This window comes from Melopsittacus undulatus, chromosome Z, assembly GCF_012275295.1.
Source record: "Melopsittacus undulatus isolate bMelUnd1 chromosome Z, bMelUnd1.mat.Z, whole genome shotgun sequence".
Classification (NCBI taxonomy): Eukaryota; Metazoa; Chordata; class Aves; order Psittaciformes; family Psittaculidae; genus Melopsittacus; species Melopsittacus undulatus.
In genome coordinates, this window is record NC_047557.1 from 98695082 (window position 1) to 98715788 (window position 20707).

The 20707-nt window shown below is 37.0% G+C and overlaps 1 protein-coding gene across 3 annotated transcripts in view; it reads left to right on the forward strand.

The window, feature by feature from the left end:
* CDH13 (cadherin 13) overlaps window positions 1-20707 on the forward strand; it is a 510139-nt gene that overhangs the window by 430765 nt on the left and 58667 nt on the right. For all 3 annotated transcript variants that reach the window (XM_031051836.2, XM_031051835.2, XM_031051834.2), the window contains 2 exons: window positions 2324-2506; window positions 3473-3726. In XM_031051836.2, coding sequence (XP_030907696.1) covers window positions 2324-2506; window positions 3473-3726 — 437 coding nt within the window. The remainder of the gene's footprint in view (window positions 1-2323; window positions 2507-3472; window positions 3727-20707) is intronic.

Below are 20707 nucleotides of genomic sequence, written 5' to 3' on the forward strand. Positions count from 1 at the left end.
CACTGCAACTGAGGCTACTGAAAGCCCTTCTTAAATGAGGAGAAGGTAGGAATGTAAAAGAAAGCCTGCTCCAGCTGAGATAACCTTGATATTTTTAAAGTGACATTCAACATATTTTTTGAACTAGCTGACACATCATGGCAACCTTTTCCATTGTAGTCAGGCACTGGTGGGGTAATCATAATAAATTCATCTCACTGGCTTCACAATTATGTATCTGAATAAAACAGGCAGATCTTTTAAGTATTTTACCTTAACAGCTCTTACTGATCCCAAGTGATGCAGGGAGTATAGAACACTTAATTGACTCAGACTTGTGGATTAAGGAAAAGGTCTTTCAGAAAGATCAATATGAAATAGGAGCAGATGCACAGTGAAATCAAGGGGTTCTGTTCTGTAGGTGTATATTCCTTGAAGTCTAGTCACCTTTTTACATGGCTGAATAGGAATTATTTGGTACTGAACATTTGTTGGGAAAAGTTCTGGCCCTTACGGTTCCGATGTCTTGTTTTGCACATCCTCAAGCTGAGACAATATGGAATAATACAAAAATATCAATCAGGCTAATTAGTTATTTTTAATTAAAGTAAAAGGTGTCCAAGTGTTTTCCAGTGACAGCATTTTGCTGAGCAGGAAGGAATACAATCATAGTAATAATTCCTCTGTTATAGTCAAGATTCTTAATAAAGGATTTTCTTTTGATTTGTTTCAACGCAAATGAGAATATTGTTATACTGTCATTTAGAGTTAATTAAACTGCAAATGAGCTTAATGATCTGTCTGAAACAAAGCTCAATCACAACCTGTTACATATTAATGATCAAAATCAAAAGAATCTTTAAATTCTTTGTTAAATATACCAAAGAAGATAGAAATAGCCAGTCATTAATGTCATCCTTCTATAGCATCAGGTTTGAGGCTAGAAAACTCGAACTGAATGCATGCACTCAAATTATACAGCTAAATTAAAAAAGGATTTAGAAACATAAATCTATTGGAAAAAATTAAAACAAAGATAACTGAACACAGAAAAAGGCAGTTTTCTCCTCTGTACTTTACTGTGTGGAAATCCATTTCGCCTAGTATTTGCCCAGATTGTGAAATCCATATATTAATAAAATGCTATTTTCTAGATTTAATAGTCTCACAAAATATGTAGTGTTATGACTTCATGTAGTCTATGAGACAGAGAAAAAGATATTTAGTCTATTTAGGTCTTAAAGCCACTTGGGTAATTTTTGCCCTAGAGTTGCCACTGGCAACATGGCATTTCATCATGTACAGGAAAGACTGCACCATTAAAGTTTGTAATTTCAGAGTTTTGAAGGCTTGACCTCTAAAAGTGTTAAGATTTTCTAATGTTCTGTAATGATACTGCTGGTGTTCAGCACTTTTCAGGACTAGGTATGTTACCATTCTGGTTTATCCACCTACAAAGCAGGTATTATCATTCATATACAATGCTTTTAGCGTGTCAGCCTCAAGTACTTGAGAGAGGAGGAGTATTATTAAGTCTGACCCCTAAAAACTTTTCCAATGGTTTGCTTAATATCTTTCCTACATAAATGAGAATGATGTTGTGCACCGTTTGTCTGGATGGTAAATTAGAATTTTCTCATAGGGCTTGGCTAGCTGAATAGTACAGCAGTGTGAAAAGATCATAAAAAATTCTTCCACTGAAAGAAGAAACCAACACTGACTTTAACTTATAAAGACAGAGTGGTAGAATGAGGTCCAATTATTTTGTAGCCTCTTGGAGAATTCTCTCCAAAACAAGTATGGTAAAAAATTTTGTAAAATATGTTTTATATATTGATAACAGTGTCGTGAAAAATTAATATGTGCAGTGTAACTTATGAAAATAATAGTCTGAAATGCAAAATTGGATTATTTCTAAATAATAGTATGCTTGAGGGCAAGAATGAGCTATATTTGTGAGTTTTTGTTCTACTTAGCTATGTGTATATTTCTCTTTCTGTTAGCATATGCACATATGAAACACTACATATTTTCAGGGTTCACTTTTCCAGTAATTTGAGATGAACTGTTGTCTTGCGATCAGAATCTTCCAAAGCTTGATTCCTTTTACATTGCTGCTAATCTCCCATCTATTAAATAGGGAGTACCTGTAATGTGTTACCTTATATTTCATGAGTGAGAATGTATTATTTAGAGCCTATAACAATCCATTTCAGCTAAGGTTTACATCTTTCTCCTGTTGTGGTAAATAATTAATGTTGGCTTGGATATTTCATGTGTGCATGTGTGGTCACTAATTGAAAAGAGTAACAATTTCCTCTATGTTGGTTTTCTTTTTTTTTAGTTTCTTGCTACAGTAAAGGAGGGAATCACAGGTGTAATAGTAAACTTAACTATTCGTGACCAAGATGACCCAGCAACTGGAGCATGGAGAGCTGTCTACACCATTATTAATGGAAATGCAGGGCAAAGTTTTGAAATCCATACCAATCCCCAGAATAATGAAGGAATGCTTTCAGTTGTCAAAGTAAGAACCATTTGCTGTTATACTGTATTATAGTAGGTCCACCCATTGGATTTACTGCACAGGAGAACACACAACAAGGTTTAGTTACTCAAAAACATGTAGCTGTCTACCAGCCCCTGTCCAAACAATATGCATAACCCTTCTCTCACAATAACCTTTTTTCTTTAGTCATAAGGACACGTCTGTTGCTAGCTATATTTCCATTGTGCTTAAATAACAGCTGGCTTTACGATGAGCATTGCAATTAATAGTGAGACTATTTTGTTTGTGACTTAGGGTATGCTTAGAATTCAAGGACCATATATTGCTCTCAGAGAACACAGATGCTGACACCAGGGAAATAAGGGGATGTGGCTTCTGATTGAACCCTTTGTTCCCTTGTTTCTAAAGTCTCATGAAAAAAAAAATAATTTATTGCCTGTCTTTGTATGACCATAATCCTATACCTCACACTTGAAAAGTAAAAAATAAAAAAAAGAAGAAATTAGCTATGTTTGCTGCCTCTATCAGAATTTTCTCTGTTTGACTCCAGATGAGGCACTTTCAGTTCTTAAGACAAATGGCATGTATTTCCATGGGGATACTTTTGATTTCAAGACAGGAGTTGAGAAAAAAAACCCATAAGTTATTTAACATATGTAGCTACTGAGTACAACTGACCTGTTTGCTAAATATAATTACACCACAAATATATGAGAATTATATGTATGAGGTGTGGCAAAAAAGTATATGCCCTTGGATAGAGGGACATCTCCATCTTTCATTAAGTCTATATTCATTACCTTAAATGTACTTTAAAACTGTCATTATGCCTAATGCTAAACTCTGATAATGTATCAGATGTAAGGAATGCTGTTGTCTTTTTCTGGCTAATTCTATCTTCTGAGAGTTTTCAAGGGGGTACAAGGAAAAAGTTGTTAGTATTGTCCTAGCACCTTGCTCGCTGATTTTTTATATGTTTTACAGCCTTTAGACTACGAGATTTCAGCATTTCACAGGCTAATGATCAAAGTGGAAAATGAAGACCCACTGGTTCCAGACATAGTATATGGCCCCAGTTCCACAGCAACGGTTCAGATCACTGTTGAAGATGTGAATGAAGGCCCAATATTCCACCCGAACCCGATGAGAGTGACAAAACTAGAAAACATCCCTATTGGCAGCAAGGTGTTAACGGTAAATGCCACTGATCCAGACACTCTGCAACATCAGACTATCAGGTGAGTGCAGTACCCTCTAATTTTCATCCATCAGCAAGTGAGCATGCCTTTTGTGCATGAGAATTTGCTTACCACTGCAGAATTAAACTTGCTATTCTACACAATACCAGAATACGAAGTGGCAATTTATCTTTTTTTCCTGCAATGGAGAGACTTAATATGATGGAAACAAAGCACTGCACTAGACAGGGGGCAGTGGTTTTCTGGTCTGTGAGATTACTGCAGTAGAATAATTGAATGCCAGAAGCATTAGATATAGTTTTGCATACAGTTTCGAAAGTACTTTTAACCTGCTTCTTTATTCCTTTTCCTTCATGAGAACCAGAGGAACATGTAAACATTGAAAATGTGTATAGAAATAATTATGTCTTACATATGCTTTAAGTCAACATATGTTCATTTATATAATGTCCCTCAGTGAAATAATGACCATTCATCCACGTTCAAGGGGAGAGAAGATATTTCTCAATGAAACACTGAAGCTTACAGCTTAAGCTTTTAGTGAAGCTGAAACGTGGCCTTCAAGTGGTGCCATCATCTTACATTATTGATCCATCTGCTCTGGTCTTTTAGTTTTTAGATTTGATGAAAAAAAGAGATAAACAACTTTTTTCCCTAAAACTACATTAACTTTCCAGACAGCTTTTCTCAGCATTTGAGTGTTGCAGGTTAAGCACTACAGCTAGAATCTATACCTATGTTTAATTTTTCATTCTTCCTTGTGAGTCTAATTTCCCCTAGATATAAATGTATATAAGAGAGTATAAAGATCTTTGTGAGAATTATTTTAAAGCTTTACCTGAACAATGTGCACTGTCAATCTATACCATAGATGCATGTTTCTTTACTCTCACAGGGTTATTTAACAGTGATTGTGTACTTCTTAAAGAAAGTTTGATATATGCTCTACAAAAGAACCCCACATTTCTAATCTTGAAGATGTTCTGTGTCAGTAACAAATGATGGTAAACACGCTATTGCAAATGACCTCACTGACAGCCTTGGATTCGAACAATGAGGTGAATTTAAGCAAGCGAGTGTGCTCATCTCCAAAGTAAGAGGAAATAGACAAGACAGATAATTATAAGTTTAAATTCTCTGCGTCACCTTAGAAATACCTCAGCAGCATTACTCAGAACCCAGCTTGTGTAGGGAAAAGATCTTTATTCTCCTAGGGACTGGGACTGAGTTTAAGAATCATAGAATCTTAGGATAGTTAGGGTTGGAAAGGACCTTAAGATTATCTAGTTCCAACCCCCCTGCCATGGACAGGGAAAGTATACATATTAAGAAGCATACATACTGAAGTTATCCACAACTTTATTTTCATGGGAGATAAGAGAAGTTATATTAATGAATGTAACAGTTGATTTTATGATGTTAAAAGAGAAAAAACAGGAAAAATATAAGGTTATTAAAACCAACAGTCCAGAAACTGTTAGCTGAATTTTCCCCCTTGACCTCCTGATTTTGTTGAGCTTCTCCCAGTTGCATTCATACTGAAATCATGGAACATACCAATTACTTACTGAAAGCTCTGTTGGCTTTAACCAGTTGAATAACATAAACACTTTTTGCAGACCACCGCATCTCACAGCTGGCTGCAAAGGAACTTTCAGATCTTGACTATAACTAGCTCATAATCTAAATAGAATTTTCCCAGAAGATTTTCCATACCAGCATGGCCAAATCCTGGAAAGCTTTTAGCCAAAAGTAAGATTTTTCTCTTCTTACCCTCCATGTGAAGAAAAGAATAGCAGAAATAAGCTAGACTGAATTGAGAAAAGAGCATGATCATATACGGAAATGCAAATATGTAAATGAAAGTGGCTGTATAAAAGGAAAATAACGCAAATGCAATGGAAATCTGGGAAATAAGTAGAATGATTCAGGAAAGGCTAATCTTATTGCCTGCATGTCCTTTTGCTAAAATAACAGGAAAACATAAAACGTCATTTTTAAAAGATGCTTTTAATCTTGGCAGGTATTATTGAAACACAGAGCTACTAGCAGTGAAAATGGAAGCCTGTAGTATATCAGAATAGCTCCTAAAGTCAGGTGTGTGGTTAGAGTTTGGATGTAGGTCCAGGACTTCAAAAAAGTGCGTAACAGGCTACACGGTTCTCAAACAATGCTGATATAAATTATATAATCAAAATCACTGGTATGATTATACTGGTAAAATAAAGGTGAAGCAGGCACAATATGTTCTTTTAAATGAGATATTGCACTAAATATTGATGATCATGGATAAGCAATGTTTTGTGTCTGCAAGAAGCAACAAATACCAGATTTGGGTGTTGTGTGCTATGTGAACAATGTACACCAACCCCAACAAAGTATATATCTGTCCAAAATGCGCAGACAGATACAAAAAAAACAACAGAGAATTAGTAATGTTTTTTTTTTTTCTTTCAAACTTTTGCAACTGAGCTATGTCTAACCACAGGGATATTTTTAATTAGTTTTCTATATAAAGCTTGTAGGAGGGGCTGATGACTATTTATAATTAGAAAATTTAGTTACTCTACTAGATAAAACATTATAAATGCATTACAAGAACCATGAATAGTGCATAGTACCATTGTCCACATCTAGATTGAATTTATTCTTTGAACATTGCATATTTGAATCAGATTCAAATGACTTATCTCTTGAAAAGCATGGCTTATTTTGTAAAAATTTTGAAGACAGCTGCACTTTTGAAGCAATTTTCTTTCTTATTCTTAAGCTTAAAGTGTTTTTTGAAGACTGAAAAGTTTTTTTCATTTGAAAGCTCAAACACACTGGCAAAAATGTGTTACACTGAAAAAAACAGGTTTCCAATATTTATAAGACTCAAAAGCATGCACCTTGAGCTCTGGTTATTTCTTTACATACAATTAATTAGCAGTGAACTTTCATGGTATCAGGTCTTCTCTGATCTACTGATGTTAACATTCCAAAGAAACTCCAGGTAGGGGTAGGGACATCATTCTGGAAACAAGAAACACAAGCTCATTTTGGCCATCTAAATAAAAATGTAGGGACATCATTCTGGAAACAAGAAACACAAGCTCATTTTGGCCATCTAAATAATGTAGGCATCAAGTTTAATCTTAATCTCACACCTGTTTAAAATTAGATTAACATTGACTTTCACAACTATTCTCAGCTCTAAGATTTCCTATGAAAAGTCTACAATAAGTACAATGAGTTTTGTACATGTTGTTTGTTGATGTTGTAGCAAGGAAGGGGCAAAGAGAACCAGTGTTTTATTCTAAATACGTGCCTTTGGGTGGAAAATAGTTTGTGTTTCACTATGATAATTTGCAGAAAGAAAAGGAACCTGTTCAAGTTAGAGTAGATAGATAGGAATGCTGGGGATGGACTCTTCATTAGGGACTGTATTGGTAGGACAAGTGGTAAGGGGTTAAAACTTCAACAGGAGAAGTTTAGATTGGATATAAGGAAGAAATTCTTTACTGTTTAGGGTGGTGAGGCACTGGAATGGGTTGCCTAGGGGAGTTGTGAATGCTCCATCCCTGGCGGTGTTCAAGGCCAGGTTGGACAAAGCCTTGGGTGACATGGTTTAGTGTGAGGTGTCCCTGCCCATGGCAGGGAGATTGGAACTGGTTGATCTTAAGGTCCTTTCCAACCCTAGCTATTCTATGATTCTAAGTTGGATCATTTTTCTTAGATTCATTAACCTATTTCTCTTTTTTTTAAGTATTTAATTCCCTCTACAGTTTCCAACTTTTTCAGAATTAAAAAATGAAAGAAATCCAGCAGGCCCCATTTTAATTATAACAATTTATTAATAGAACAGTAATGAAGTTTCTGAAATTTGATTTCTTAATCAGGGATCATTGTTATTTTTGTGCCAGATTTAAGAGTTTAATTTTGGGTACTTCTTCCCAACCTCTGAAATTTTAATCAGAAGTTTCAAGTGTACATGTCAATGAGAAGTTAAAGGCTAAATTTAATAACATTTTCTACCTTGGGAAATTAAAAGAAGAAACTCGCTTTCCGAAATCTGTTATTAACAGCAGATCTTAATTAAACACAGTTACGGTCCTCAATATTTGTCTGTGTGAAGAGATTGGTTTCAGTATTTTTCCCTTTTCTGGATTCAACAAGTCCAAAATATTACATCGCTAGACTTTTAACTATGTGTAAATAAGTTGTTTACTGAAATGTGTTTGTAATTTTTAATTAAAGCAATGCTGTTCTCTGGTTTCATGCTTCATCATGGCAATATATTTTTATTACCTACTGTGCTCTTGGATTTTAAATTATTTATATGAATATATTATCGTGGTGTTTATTCTCAGTAAGCAATGTGACTCAATGCTCCAGAAATATCTTCACAAGAAAAGTTTATTATAACTCTAAAATATATTTAACTCATTAAGTAAAATTAAAATGCAGTATTTGAAGCTGAAGAAGTTGGAAATAGAACCAAAACTCCAGTGGGTTTCATAGGAGTATGAAATACTGCCAAAAATATCTGAAGCAATATATATAAAAAATATACATATTTGGGTATATGTGTAATTTTCATGTCTGCACCTCTGTCATGGGTTCAGCCGTGGCAGTCATTTTCCTCCTTCTTGTAGCTGGTGCAGTGCTGTGTTTTGACTTCTGGGCTGGGAATAGTTGCTTGATAGTGAGCATGTTTTGAGGGTGTTTTTGTTCAGGGCCTTTTCTGAGCACGTGCTCCAGCCAGGTGGAGGAGGGGAGGCCGGGAGGAAGGAGAGACAGGACACCTGACCCAGGCTAGCCAATGAGGTATTCCATACCATAGCACGTGATGCCCAAGATGCATACTGGGAGAGAGAGAGCAGGAGGGGTGGAGCTCTGGAGGAAAATGGAGGAAGGAGCACGCGGTGCTCAGCCGGGCAGGGTGGAGTGAGTTATGGGTCGGTGGCTGGTGGGGTGTTGTATTCTTTTCGCTTGTTATTGGCTGTATCATTATTATTTGTAGTAGTAAATGGCAGTGGTGATTCTGTGTTATGCCTTAGCTATTAAACCGTTCTTATCTCAATCCGTGGGGGCTACATTCTTTGGATTCTCCTTCCTAACTCTCCGGGAGTTGGGGGACTTGGTTTAAACCATGACAACCTCCATCCAACAGACCCCACATAGTATAAGTGGCTTCTGGAACCATAGGTACATTGAATTAGTGGTGAAGTGTCAACTGCAGAAATTTGAAGGTCAATTTTTTGCTTGGAAGTTGGCACCTTTTTTTTTTAGTTTTGGTCTTCTTATACCACCTTATCATTAATTTCCAATTTCCAACTGTTTCAGATTATTCAATTCAGATTAGAAAAGTCTGTGACAGATACAGCTACCTAGCTGCTTGCTAACCCACAGCTTGGACATTTGGCTTCCGTAGCACTGCTGTTGGAGTGGCTGTGTGCTTGATAGCTCTGCTAGTCTGGAAATATGAGCAAAGTCACACTTATTGCAATCATTTGCAAATAACAAATACTGGTCTATCAGAAAGCTGGACAGGCTCTGTTTCTCTTTAAACTAAGCACATTTTTCCATACAGCAAAGTAAGTGTATACATTAATGAGGCTTCATCCTTGAACATCAGACCAAAGGGATGATAAGGCTAAATCTAACACAATTAAAAGTGTGTGATCACTTTTGTTTATTTGCCATTTTACCAAAAGCAACTGGACAATGGACTTGCCATTGACTTTGAGAATGGAAACATTTACTACTGGACCACATTTTGCTTTATATTACATCATCATAACTTTGGGTTTGGTGCCCATGAAGTTGGTGGAAATCAGTGAAAATGTTCCAAGCTTCTGTTGAGGGCAACCACGAACTGCATATTCTCTGTCAAAAAAAAACGCTTAAAATTCTGTAAAATAGTGCTGAAACTACACTGAAGGGGGACTTATAGCTCAGTGAGTTTCTTCCAAATCTTAAATACCCAAGAAAACTAAGGAGACTTCACTTGAAAAGGCAAGTTTATTTCTATTACTTCCTTTTGCTGCTAATCATTATCCTCATACGTAATGAATATATAAACCATGAATTGCAAAGACAGTTCAAAAAACCTTTCTCCTGTCTCTTGCCAGGATTATTTTCAGAGATCCCAAACCTCCTCTGAACAAGGATGAGGCTTCAAACCACATTTCTGACAAACACTTAAGGGATCAATTTGGCATACTGTGTTGCACATCAAGCCTTTTCAAAGCACTTTTGTTGCAGGTGGAGGTCAATAAACTTGCTTTTTGAGATAACACTACAACCACTTACAGAAGTGCTATATAATGAGACGGAAGTCTAAGAGTGAATGCGTAAGATGTGACATACTTAGTCATTGTTAAATATGTCTTCTAGAGTCGGAAGGACTTGCCTTTAATTCCTAACAATAGGAGATTTGTTTTTCATGTGCAAACAAAAGGATAATTCTATTGTTATAAATGATTGGCTGAGCCTTGCTCTCAGTATATGGCATCAAAGTTTTTCACTGTAAGTTAGACCCAGGAGCATCTTAAGTTGGCTCTGCAGTTTTATTTATAGCCTGCCTGAACCCCGGCACTGGGAATTTGCAGTGCATATCTAGATCAGAAGTTTGTGTATATTGGACAATGCACACTGTTTTTCTTTTCTCTAAGTTAGAAAGAAAGACAGGTAGAGAGGGAATCTGCTCGAATCTGCTCTTCTGCCTTTCCTGAAAAATTGTGAAATACAGAAACGCTAACTCTAGAGAGCTGCACGCATTGGGATATCAAGGAAACTGTGCCAGAAAAGGAGAGACTTAATCACTTCTGAAAGAAAGAGTTTGGGCAATTCCCTCATGCTACAAAACTATCACCTACAATAGCAGATACTCACTAATCAACTGTTAGCTCAACTATATTCTACACAGTCTTTATACTGAAACTGTTTCTTGAATATATTAATACTATTTGTGTAGGTAACCACTATGATATATTTATGTTATTGTCATGGTATTAACAACCGAAGGAAAAAAGAAATGAAAAAAAGTCATTGTCTTTTTTTTCTGTTGTTGTTTGACCAAACTGACTTTCGCGGTTTTTTTACCAAACAAATTAGAAAACTTCTTTTTCCCTTGCAACAAACTCTAAGCCTTCATCATGTCCTGGGTTCAGCAGTAGCAGTAATTTTTTCTCCTTCTTGGTAGCTGGTGCAGCACTATGTTTTGACTTTCGGGATGGGAACGGTGCTGATAGCATGTATGTTTTAAGTTACTGCTCAAATGTTTACTCTGATCAAGGACTTTCTGAGCCTCATGCTCTGCCAGGGAGGAGGGGAGGCCAGGAGGAAGGAGAGACAGGACACCTGACCCAAACTAGCCAAAGAGGTATTCCATACCATAGCACATCATGCCCAGGATGTAACCAAGAGTTACCCGGAAGGGCTAGGGGTTGGATGAGGTATCGGTCAGTGCTCAGTTGGGCAGGGTGGGGTGAGTTATCAGTCAGTGGGTGGTAGGGTGTTGTATTCTCTTCACTTGTTATTTCCTTTATCATTATTAATATTATTATTGGTAGTAGCAGTAGTGATTTGTGTTATACCTTAGTTATTAAACTGTTCTTATCTCAACTCATGGGAGCTACATTTTTTGGATTCTCCTCCTCAACTCTCTGGGAGCTGGGGGAGAAAGGGGGGGAGTAAGTGCACGAGCTGTGCGGCTTGGTTTAAACCACAACAGTGGGAAAGAAGCAAAACAGTTTCTAGAGTAGTAATGTACCTCTTTTATTTTCCCCTTATACCCTTGACCACAGTGATGTAACTCTGGAGGGGTGATAATGACTTAAGAGTAAAATCAGGCCCCATTTTTCCCTGTTCAGAAGATGATTTGTAGCTGGCCAGCACTGTGCAGATATATCACTGAATCTGAAATAGTGTGGAGCAAGAAGCTAGTTAGAAAAAAAGAAATCTCTAGTAGGAACTACTGAGATGAAACTGAAGAGAACAAATTACTACAGTAAAATCCCAGTGCCAAAAGAATTAAAATGTCTGCCAAATTTGGAAGCCAGATCCTGTAAAAGCTGTGAACAGCATCTAACACTGACCATTCAAGAAAGCCGCTTTCAACTCTGTCAGCTTCAATATTGGAGCTGTACTATTACAGGACCTTCTTTTCCTAAGAGTAGCGAATGGATGTTGATAGTCTGCTTCCCAAAGTCTGTTATTTGGTCCTCGCAGGCATCGCCTGTGTTGCTCAATTTACAACCAAACTGCCAGCACCTCCCCTTCAGCACCTTGGAGAGTCCCCAGGAGTCTGATTCCTAAGTTGCTCCCAGCGTTTCACCTATGTTGGACACCTCTAAGTCTCCCCTGTTGTTTTTGCCCTCTTACTGACATTCTCTGCCTGTATGTTGTGGCAGAATTTAGGACTCTCCTCTCCTTGTCTGCTTTTCTGTATTTTGACTTTTACTGCTTAAGGACAATCCCAGCTGACCAGCTGGTGCTGAGTTTTGGATACGGTATTTTGCCTTGCAAGGAGGTGGGGAAACTCTCAGACTTTGTCTTGTCTATGCTAACATCTTATCTTACTGCTTGGTTCTTCCTAGCAGTTGCCAGCTTGCTATAACACCCATTTTTATCTACTCTCTGTGGTAGAATAGGAGGTAGAGCAGACAACAAATTTTCACCACAACCAAATGAAGCAGTTCACCTGAAGAGCACTCTCCCTTTCCTGGGGAAAAAAAAAAAAAAAAAAAAAAAAAAGAGATTAATCATTCTCTCTTGATTAGTCGCCAAAATGACAGTCTGAATTAAGTTATTAAAGACTACCTAAAGTAGGGGTCCCAGGAATTCTCAATCCATTTATTCATACTTTTGCAGGAAATGAAGCTGCCTGAAGCTAGACTTTATCACTTCTGACAATACTTGTCAGAAGATCATATTCCTAAAATTTTCCATCTGCTCTACTCTGTTGGCACAAATCATACTTAATATGTTGATATTAAAACTATAGATGATAGAATTGAGAATCTGTGTTTCCATGTAATCAAATAAGCCACAGAAACAAATTTTAACTTCCCTTGATGTTACCTTAAGAATCCCAAATTCTTGATTAATAAGGATGAATGTAACATTTAAGGGGAGTTTAATTAGACTCTCTGTCTTTATCCTGCATAACAATATTATGCCACATTATGATTTCAACCATGTCAGCACTCAGAATGAATGGCTGTGAACTGTGAAATTACAGGGCACATTTTTCATGTCACTGACTAAATGATATTGCAGATCTTCTTGAGAAATATAACAATAGGATAGATCAGTCACAAGTTATGCTTGCAGTGGAAGTCAGATCTTGACAATAACTTACTTTGTCATTACGGTTCTCTTCTAGTTTTAGAAAAGGCAGGGTTTTTGCCTCTGGAAGAAGTGAAGTATCTTGATTATAATAAGTTAGCTATCAAGTCTGAGAAGGCAAGTTGACAGAGAAGGGGGTGGTATGAATTTCTGTTAATATTTTAAAGCCATAGAATTCTTAAGTTCCACTCAGTCAAGTTAGATGGAGCGTGTGCGTGTCTATGTAGTTATAACTCTTGGTGGTGCTCTGATAGTAATTTGTTTGGACTGGTAATATGTAAGATTGCAGTTCCAGTGACCAGTTTGATTTTAATCAAAGGCTAAACCTGGAAAACCAGGCTCTCAAATAAAAGTTTTCCAGGAAGACTGTAAAGCATCTAGGCCAGAATCCTGTCCTCAAGTGGGAGTACATAGTTAAGCCATACTTGGTCTTCTTGTGGAATTCAGCACTTCTGTCTTTAAAGCAGGAAGAGATTTCAGATTACATAGGGCAGGTGTTGTCTGACATTCATGTCCTGGTTAGAAAAGGAAAACACTGTAAGTCCTCTTATGAAGATATGCGGTTTTAATGTTACAGCTATTGTTTTGCCACCTCCAGAATAAAGAGAGAATAAACCATGGATGCACTCAAGTCAGTGGCAAAATTCCCACTGAATCTGCCTGTAGGATTTCATCTGAGAGCAGAAGCTTTCCCAAATGCACAGAAATTCTGTTGTATGTTTAGAGCCACTGCTCAACTGCAAGACACACTTACTTTGTGCATTTCAAGATGTAATGAACCCCATATTCTCTCAGACTTACAGACAGTTACTCTTGGAGTGGAATTTAGGTTGAGTGAAATTCAAGCTCAGTGAAGAAATTGTCAGAAGGTTTAAGCACTCAATTTTGCTAAATGGAGCTCTGAAATGTTGCTATAATAGGAAAAAGTCTTGTGGAGTTCAATTGAATTTTTTTTTATTAACTTAGTAATAAGGATGCCAATTTCTGTAAAATGGTTTCTGAGTAAGAGTGGAATTATGCACTTTGTTAAGAAGCAGTAAGCCTGCAGATTCATTCTTGGTTCAAATGTGAATTGCTAGGGACTGACTTTCTAATTTTGTGACAATTATGCTCTAGGTAAATATGCATGCCTTCTCTACATAGAGCTAGATAATTATTATCCATGTGATCCCTTGGGGCAGCTCCATTTGGGTAGTACTTAGCATAGCATTGCCTTGGAGATTCCAACCTGTATCACCCAGATTTCAGTGCACAGTCCAAGCCCTGCAGAATTTTTACACTTTTACCTATTTTAATAGTTCTGTAAAGGTAATGTTTCCTCTTTTTTCTTTCAAATGGAAAATTTCCAATAGAATTTTACCTGCCTAAAGCCCATCCTCTCTGAAGACGTAGCCTTAGTCACTGGTAGCATTTTATACACAAAAAACAAATGCAACCAGAGAGTTTATCTGGCATTGCTAAATCAAGAAATTTCTACATTGTAGAACACAAGGTTTGCAGCTTCAAAATGGAGCACTCAAAAGCTGCTTAGGGTTCTGAAATCTTCAAAGATATTAACCAGTGTTTAAAATACATTTTACTGGAGAAACAAAACAACACTGTCTCAGATTTTCATTTCTCCATGTCAGCTGCTAATTGAGTTTGACTCACGGAAACTGTTTACGATTTTAGGTTTTTAAGTACAACAAAAGAAAAAAAAGAAGAAAAAACCCACAATAACTTTAATCATTGTATGACTGTAGCCTTGAATGTGTCCTTCTTTGTGCAGTTCAGTGAGTTTTTTCATTTCAGCTTCTGTCATTTCAGGGAAAAATAGCAAATACTTTAGTTTTAAAGGTCTTGAGACTTCCATTTTTTTGTCTGTCAAGTTGAAACATTACAGTTCTTCCCATAGAAGAATATTATGGACATGCCTTCAGCTCAATGGACATGAGCTGAAGACTGTTGGCAGAATATTTGGATCCCTAATGACAAGGTGAAAGTGCATGAGAAGTTTAACTGTTGGGCATCCAACCTGGGATTAAATAGCATAGAGTAAGTAAGATATAATAAGAAGCTTAGGAGAGGATTTGATACCTTTGATTTACAGAGCACTATATATTGTGTGTGCTGAATGCAAAAGATACCAAGCAGAAAATAAAGCTATATATGACCAAATAGTGGAAAACTTTTTTGCCTCGTAGGTACTAAACTGCAATTAGGCACCACCTTGATGTAACATTTATAAACAGCAATCAGTATGGCACATTAAAGTTAAACAAACAGCTGTAATTCTTCCATTTTCTGTGTTTTAAGTACTTAATCATGTAGCATCTAATGAAAGCTCTTTTTGTCTCATAAGCAAATGCTCACACAGAGCTTTTTGCTCTAATTTCTTCACATTTTCCATCACTGGACAGCAGATTTCTTAAATGACACACATTTGTCATGTTGCTTAATGTATGTCTAAAAGGGGCTTGGTTATTATGGTGATGAACATGGTATAAAAACTGTGTTGTATAGAGTAGATTTATTGTAGGCAGTATATCAAAGAAAGTATTCAGATGTTCACCATACACTTACCCAGACAGAAAAGATGGTTTCTAATCTCCAGAGGAGTATTACCTAGAAGTGTTCAGCATGAACTCACCTTTTAGCAAATAAATAATAATTTTCTCTGTAAAGAATATCCTTTAGTTTTCTATTTCTTTGAAAAGACACAGGACATTTTTCATTGGTTGTATGTTATAGGCTGATATATATAAAATGGCCATTATCTTAATCTGGCTGTAACCTGTGACATGCTTTTCAGAATATGCAGCAGAACTTAACTTCTGTCAGTATTCTGTATTAATATTTATATGTAAAGGACCAAATTTGTTTTGTAGTATCATGAGTTAGACAAGGGTTACAATGTTTATCCCAAGAGTGAATATAACTGGGTGTGAAATCTGACTTTTAGTGGTTTTGGTCAACAAGTGAAAAGTAGTATTTCATTTTTCTAGCATCTCTTGAAGGCACAGGCAGCAAGGGGGGAGCAGGGTCAGGGAGTAGAATTCAGTGCAGCAACTTGTAACACATGTAATGACCTAGAGCTGGTTATACACAGTCTAAAAAAGTAACAAGGGCCAAAGAGTTTAAAGGGAAGTCCATGGTTTTAAAAGTTCATTTGGACAGCATGAATGTTGCTTCATATCTGAATTCATAGAATCTGATTCACAGAGATTAGAAAAGGTAAATCATGCTTCCTTTTACATCTGTCATGGTCATTAAAGATAGTGAGTTAGGCAAAGAAAAGAAATTGACCTAAAATAAAGGAAAAGATGTGACACAATATCCCACATTGCTCCAACATTTAAGACAGAAAGTGGCTGCATGTTTTTTGTATAGCTGGGTGTACTCAGGCAAATAAGCCTCAGGGGATTGCCTATTATTACAAAAAGAATGAAAGAGAATTAATTAAGTTTCTTCTGTGAGAACTGCACCCATGAAGTGCATAATGTATTCTAAGTCAGCTAGAAAAAAATGAAAAAGTAATTTGTGTTATTATTAGCCAGGAATAAATGTTTCTTTTTCTTCGCATTATTGGATTGGATGGTAGTTTGTTATTTTTTCTTTAATATTGCATACTTATTATCATAATGCTACTGAATTTCTCACACTTTCCTTCTTTGTTATTGTATACTATAAGGCTGGAAAGTATTTTTACTCAGTGGGTATTAATTACTTTGGGACACATAACTATACAAAAGCATCAGACAATCTATTTTCCTACTATAAATTGTTATTTTTAAACAAAGCAAAACTAAAGAACTAAAAGGAAGAAAACTTAATTGCTGCAATAATCATACCAGAGTGATACATTTTATGGAATTAATTGAGTTCTGTTTGTATGGAAACGAAGTTATTAATTTTTTGTCTCTTTACTAATTTTTAATACCCTTTGAGAATTTCCAGTGTTTCTGGACAAAGTCAGCCCATTAATCAAATGCTAGACATCCTTGCATGTATGCTTCACATAGACATTGATATGAAATCGTCATGTTCATGTATTGTAATATGCAACTGAAAATAAGGATAAGTTTTTTTACTAGGACATAAATTTATCACAGGTTATACCCAAGTGCCTCTATATTTTCCAAATGTAATGCCTACAAAATATAATTCTCACATATCTGTGTGAATAACTCATAGAATTTCCTTTAGAAATCCTTCTTGGACGAAATTATTTGCATGCTTGTGTGTATATAAAGTATTTTTCATGAAGAAATACTAGGAATTTAGAGGACGCATAGGAAAATGTAAGCTACTAAAAAAAAAAAAAGAAAAAAACCTAATAGAAGGTTATTTAGAAACCCACATCATTATTTCCCGCTTTTGCACCAACCTTTAGAGAATTCAACTTTCATAATAGATGCTTGGTAGATTATATAGGCAACAAGGAGTTGGTTGGTAACCGACTGTGACCAAAATCATTCTGTTTTGACTCTGCTTCATTCTGAAATATTTTGACTTGGGCTGGAACTCCACATATCTCCTCCCTAAAGGTAGCATTGTAGGAAGCTTTGGGCTTGAGCCAGAAGAAGCCTTTCATTCTACATCTCCTCCTCCCAGTGCCATGTACCAGGAAGAACTGGAATTTCCAACACACTGTTATTGCTTCTGTCAGGGATGTGGCAGCAGGCATTTTATTAGGTTAGAGCTGGCATCAGTGTCATGGTGGGTACAGGAGATGTGCATATACGGGTGTGCTTGGGCCGACATAATGGGGTGTCAAGATGGTTCAGTGGGAGACCATGGGCTGCAGCACCAACAGCAACACATGGCTGTGGGGTGGCAGGAGAGGCTGAGGGGCCATGCTGCTTAGTACTTTGGTCTCACACAGTTCTCCCTGTGGACCAAATCCTCTCCAAGAGATGTCAGGTATTAATTCAGTTGTTATTGTGAACTGGGAACATGAAATATACTTCTGGGGATCCCCTCCACACCCAGCAAAGGCTGCAAATAGTGGCTCAGGCAGTGCTTTAATGTGAGAAAAAACAAAATTTAAACCTTTTTTTTTTCATGGATCAGGTTCAGCTCAACTCCCAGGATCGGTGTTTTCCTTTTATTTTGAAATCCAACATGGATCTTTGAGCCTCAAGATTATGCCTGTCAAATACATGAAAACACACTCATAATCAAAGGATTTGCAACCAATATCTCACCAAAATAAGTTCCTGGAGAGGGAAACATGCACCAGCTGCATGTTTTACACTAGCTTTCACATACATGCAGTTTAAACAGAGCTGGGGGCAGTGCTGAGTGCCTGACGGAGAAAGGAGAAGGAGTGAGCAGGAATGGAGCTGTTTTTCTTGCCAGGTCTCTCAGAGGCTTTTCAAAGTCAGCAGAACATTATTGCTGTCCTATCATATCTTGTGTTACGGCACTCGCCTTAGAAATAGCTGAATCTTAGAAATAAGATCCTGTGCAAGTTCAGCCAACTCAGGAACTCCCCAGCTCTGTCAGCACAGGAAACTACTTCGATTACTTTTCTGGCAGTCTCAGCTTATTCAGAGATTTTCTTTCTGAATTGCTACTTATTGAGCAGTCAATTTATTGTGTATTAAATTTTGTCCTTTCTCATGATGGCATCTTTTTTTCTGTCTTTTGTTTCTAAGTTACGAAAATGCCAGTGAAAATATTTATGCTGGGTCATCACAGCAAATATGTATGTAATTTATTTTCTTTTTATCTGAAATACCTGATACAGTTAGGAGAGCCCTAATTTTCTTGAAGAAAAACCTCATGGAATTAGGACCCAAGGCTCAAGTAACTTTATTTTTTTGAAGTATTTGGCCTTTGTAATGACATTTTTGTGTCCCACAGTTATTTGGGAAGAAGAAAACTGCCATATGATTATATGATATCTTTTCTGTGAGTAGCTGGGCCTGATCTTTGCTGTAGTTACACATTATTCATAGCAGATACTTCACATTCCTCTTAGAGGGGTGAGTGTTTCCCACGTTGTCTAAGACAGAGTCTCAGTCTCTAGTTCTTCATTGCTTGGAGCCTTTCACTCTCTCTTTTCTGACCTTAACTTCACAGATTAAGCAGACATTTTCTTCATTGAAGAATTGCAATCTAGTGATTTTAAGGTTGAGGTTTGTGAGTCTGGAACTTCTTTTCTAACAAAATGTGACCTCAACATAACAAGGACATGGAGTTGTTGGAACAAGTCCAGAGGAGGCCACAAGGATGATCAGGGGCTGAAGACAGGCTGAGAAAGTTGGGGCTGCTCATCCTGGAGAAGAGAAGCTGCATAGAGACCTTGGAACAGCTTCCAGTGGCTGAAGGGGACTACAAGGAGGCTGGAAAGAGACTCTTCATCAACGACTGTAGTGATAGGACAAGGGGTGATGAGTTCAAACTTAAACAGCAGAAGTTTGGGTTAGTTATAAGGCAGAAGCTCTTTACAGTGTGGGGGGTGAGGTCATGGCCCAGGGAAGTTGTGAATGCCCCACCCCTGGCAGTGTTCAAGGCCAGGCTGAACAGAGCCTTGGGGAACATGATCTAGTGTGAGGCATCCCTGCCTGTGGCAGTGGGGTTGGAACTCAATGATCTTAAGGTCCTTTCCAATCTAAATCATTCCATGTTTCTATAACAAAATGTTTGTCTTGTTAATATTTTTCTTTCTGGGGATATGATCCAGCTATCCATGGTAGATTTCACAGAATTGCTACACTTTCAAGTTCTCATTAACTTTAAAGTAACTGTCCATTCAGTAATGTTTACAATGTCTTTCAACTGTTAAAAATCCATCATGTTCCTTTATTTGGAATTGCACTGTGTTGGCTAATGCCCATGTTCTGACTTCTGTATGAACTACTGAAGCAGTTCATCTTTCCTATTTCCCTTCCCTCCCCCACTTCCCCTTATTTTTTTAAGCATATTAAAATAATAAGAATATTTTTTAAAGCTATTGTTTATTGATACTGCGCACATATTCCCTTGTAAAAGTTCCAGTCTTTAAAAAAGAAAAAAGAACTGACAAAAACACAATCTTTCACCTCAGGATCATAATTTTATCTTCTGCTAAAGATTATTATTTTCTTTATTAATGAGCATGACAAAAATATCTCACATTTTTTGTCTTTCAAATTCCAGAGTAGAGTCCCTCACATAAATCAGGCAAGCATTTCAGTTTTAATTCATATGAAATTCCTAGTTTCAGCACTCTTTCCTTGCATTTTCTCTAGCACTGAAGAGGTGATAATGACTATATGTAGTAAGGTGTAAGATAGAGGAAAGCCTTGCTATTTATAATTCCGAATGCCTTAAGGTTAGCCAGAAGTTGTGCTCCCAGAGATCCCACGTGTGGATGTTCAGATTTAGACACTGCTCTTTCCATTCGTGTCATTGTGCTCACTCTTCATTTCCCAATGGATATCTGTAATTAATGGGAAATTTTGCACATGTTTTGTAGCAAAGGAAGTCATTCTGCTAAATCTGTGAGACCCAATTCAAAAAACGTCCTCCTTGGCACAGCTTGCTGCTCTGGCAATAGGGAAAATGGCCTATGATAGTTCTCGACATGGAGTTATTCCCCATCTCTGGCATAATCAAGTCTTGATGTCCTCTAGATTTATACAGAACTGTAATTCCTTGGAAAGACTTGATGAGAGAATGGCATGCAAGAGGAAAGAGAGTGTGAAAGAAATAGCAA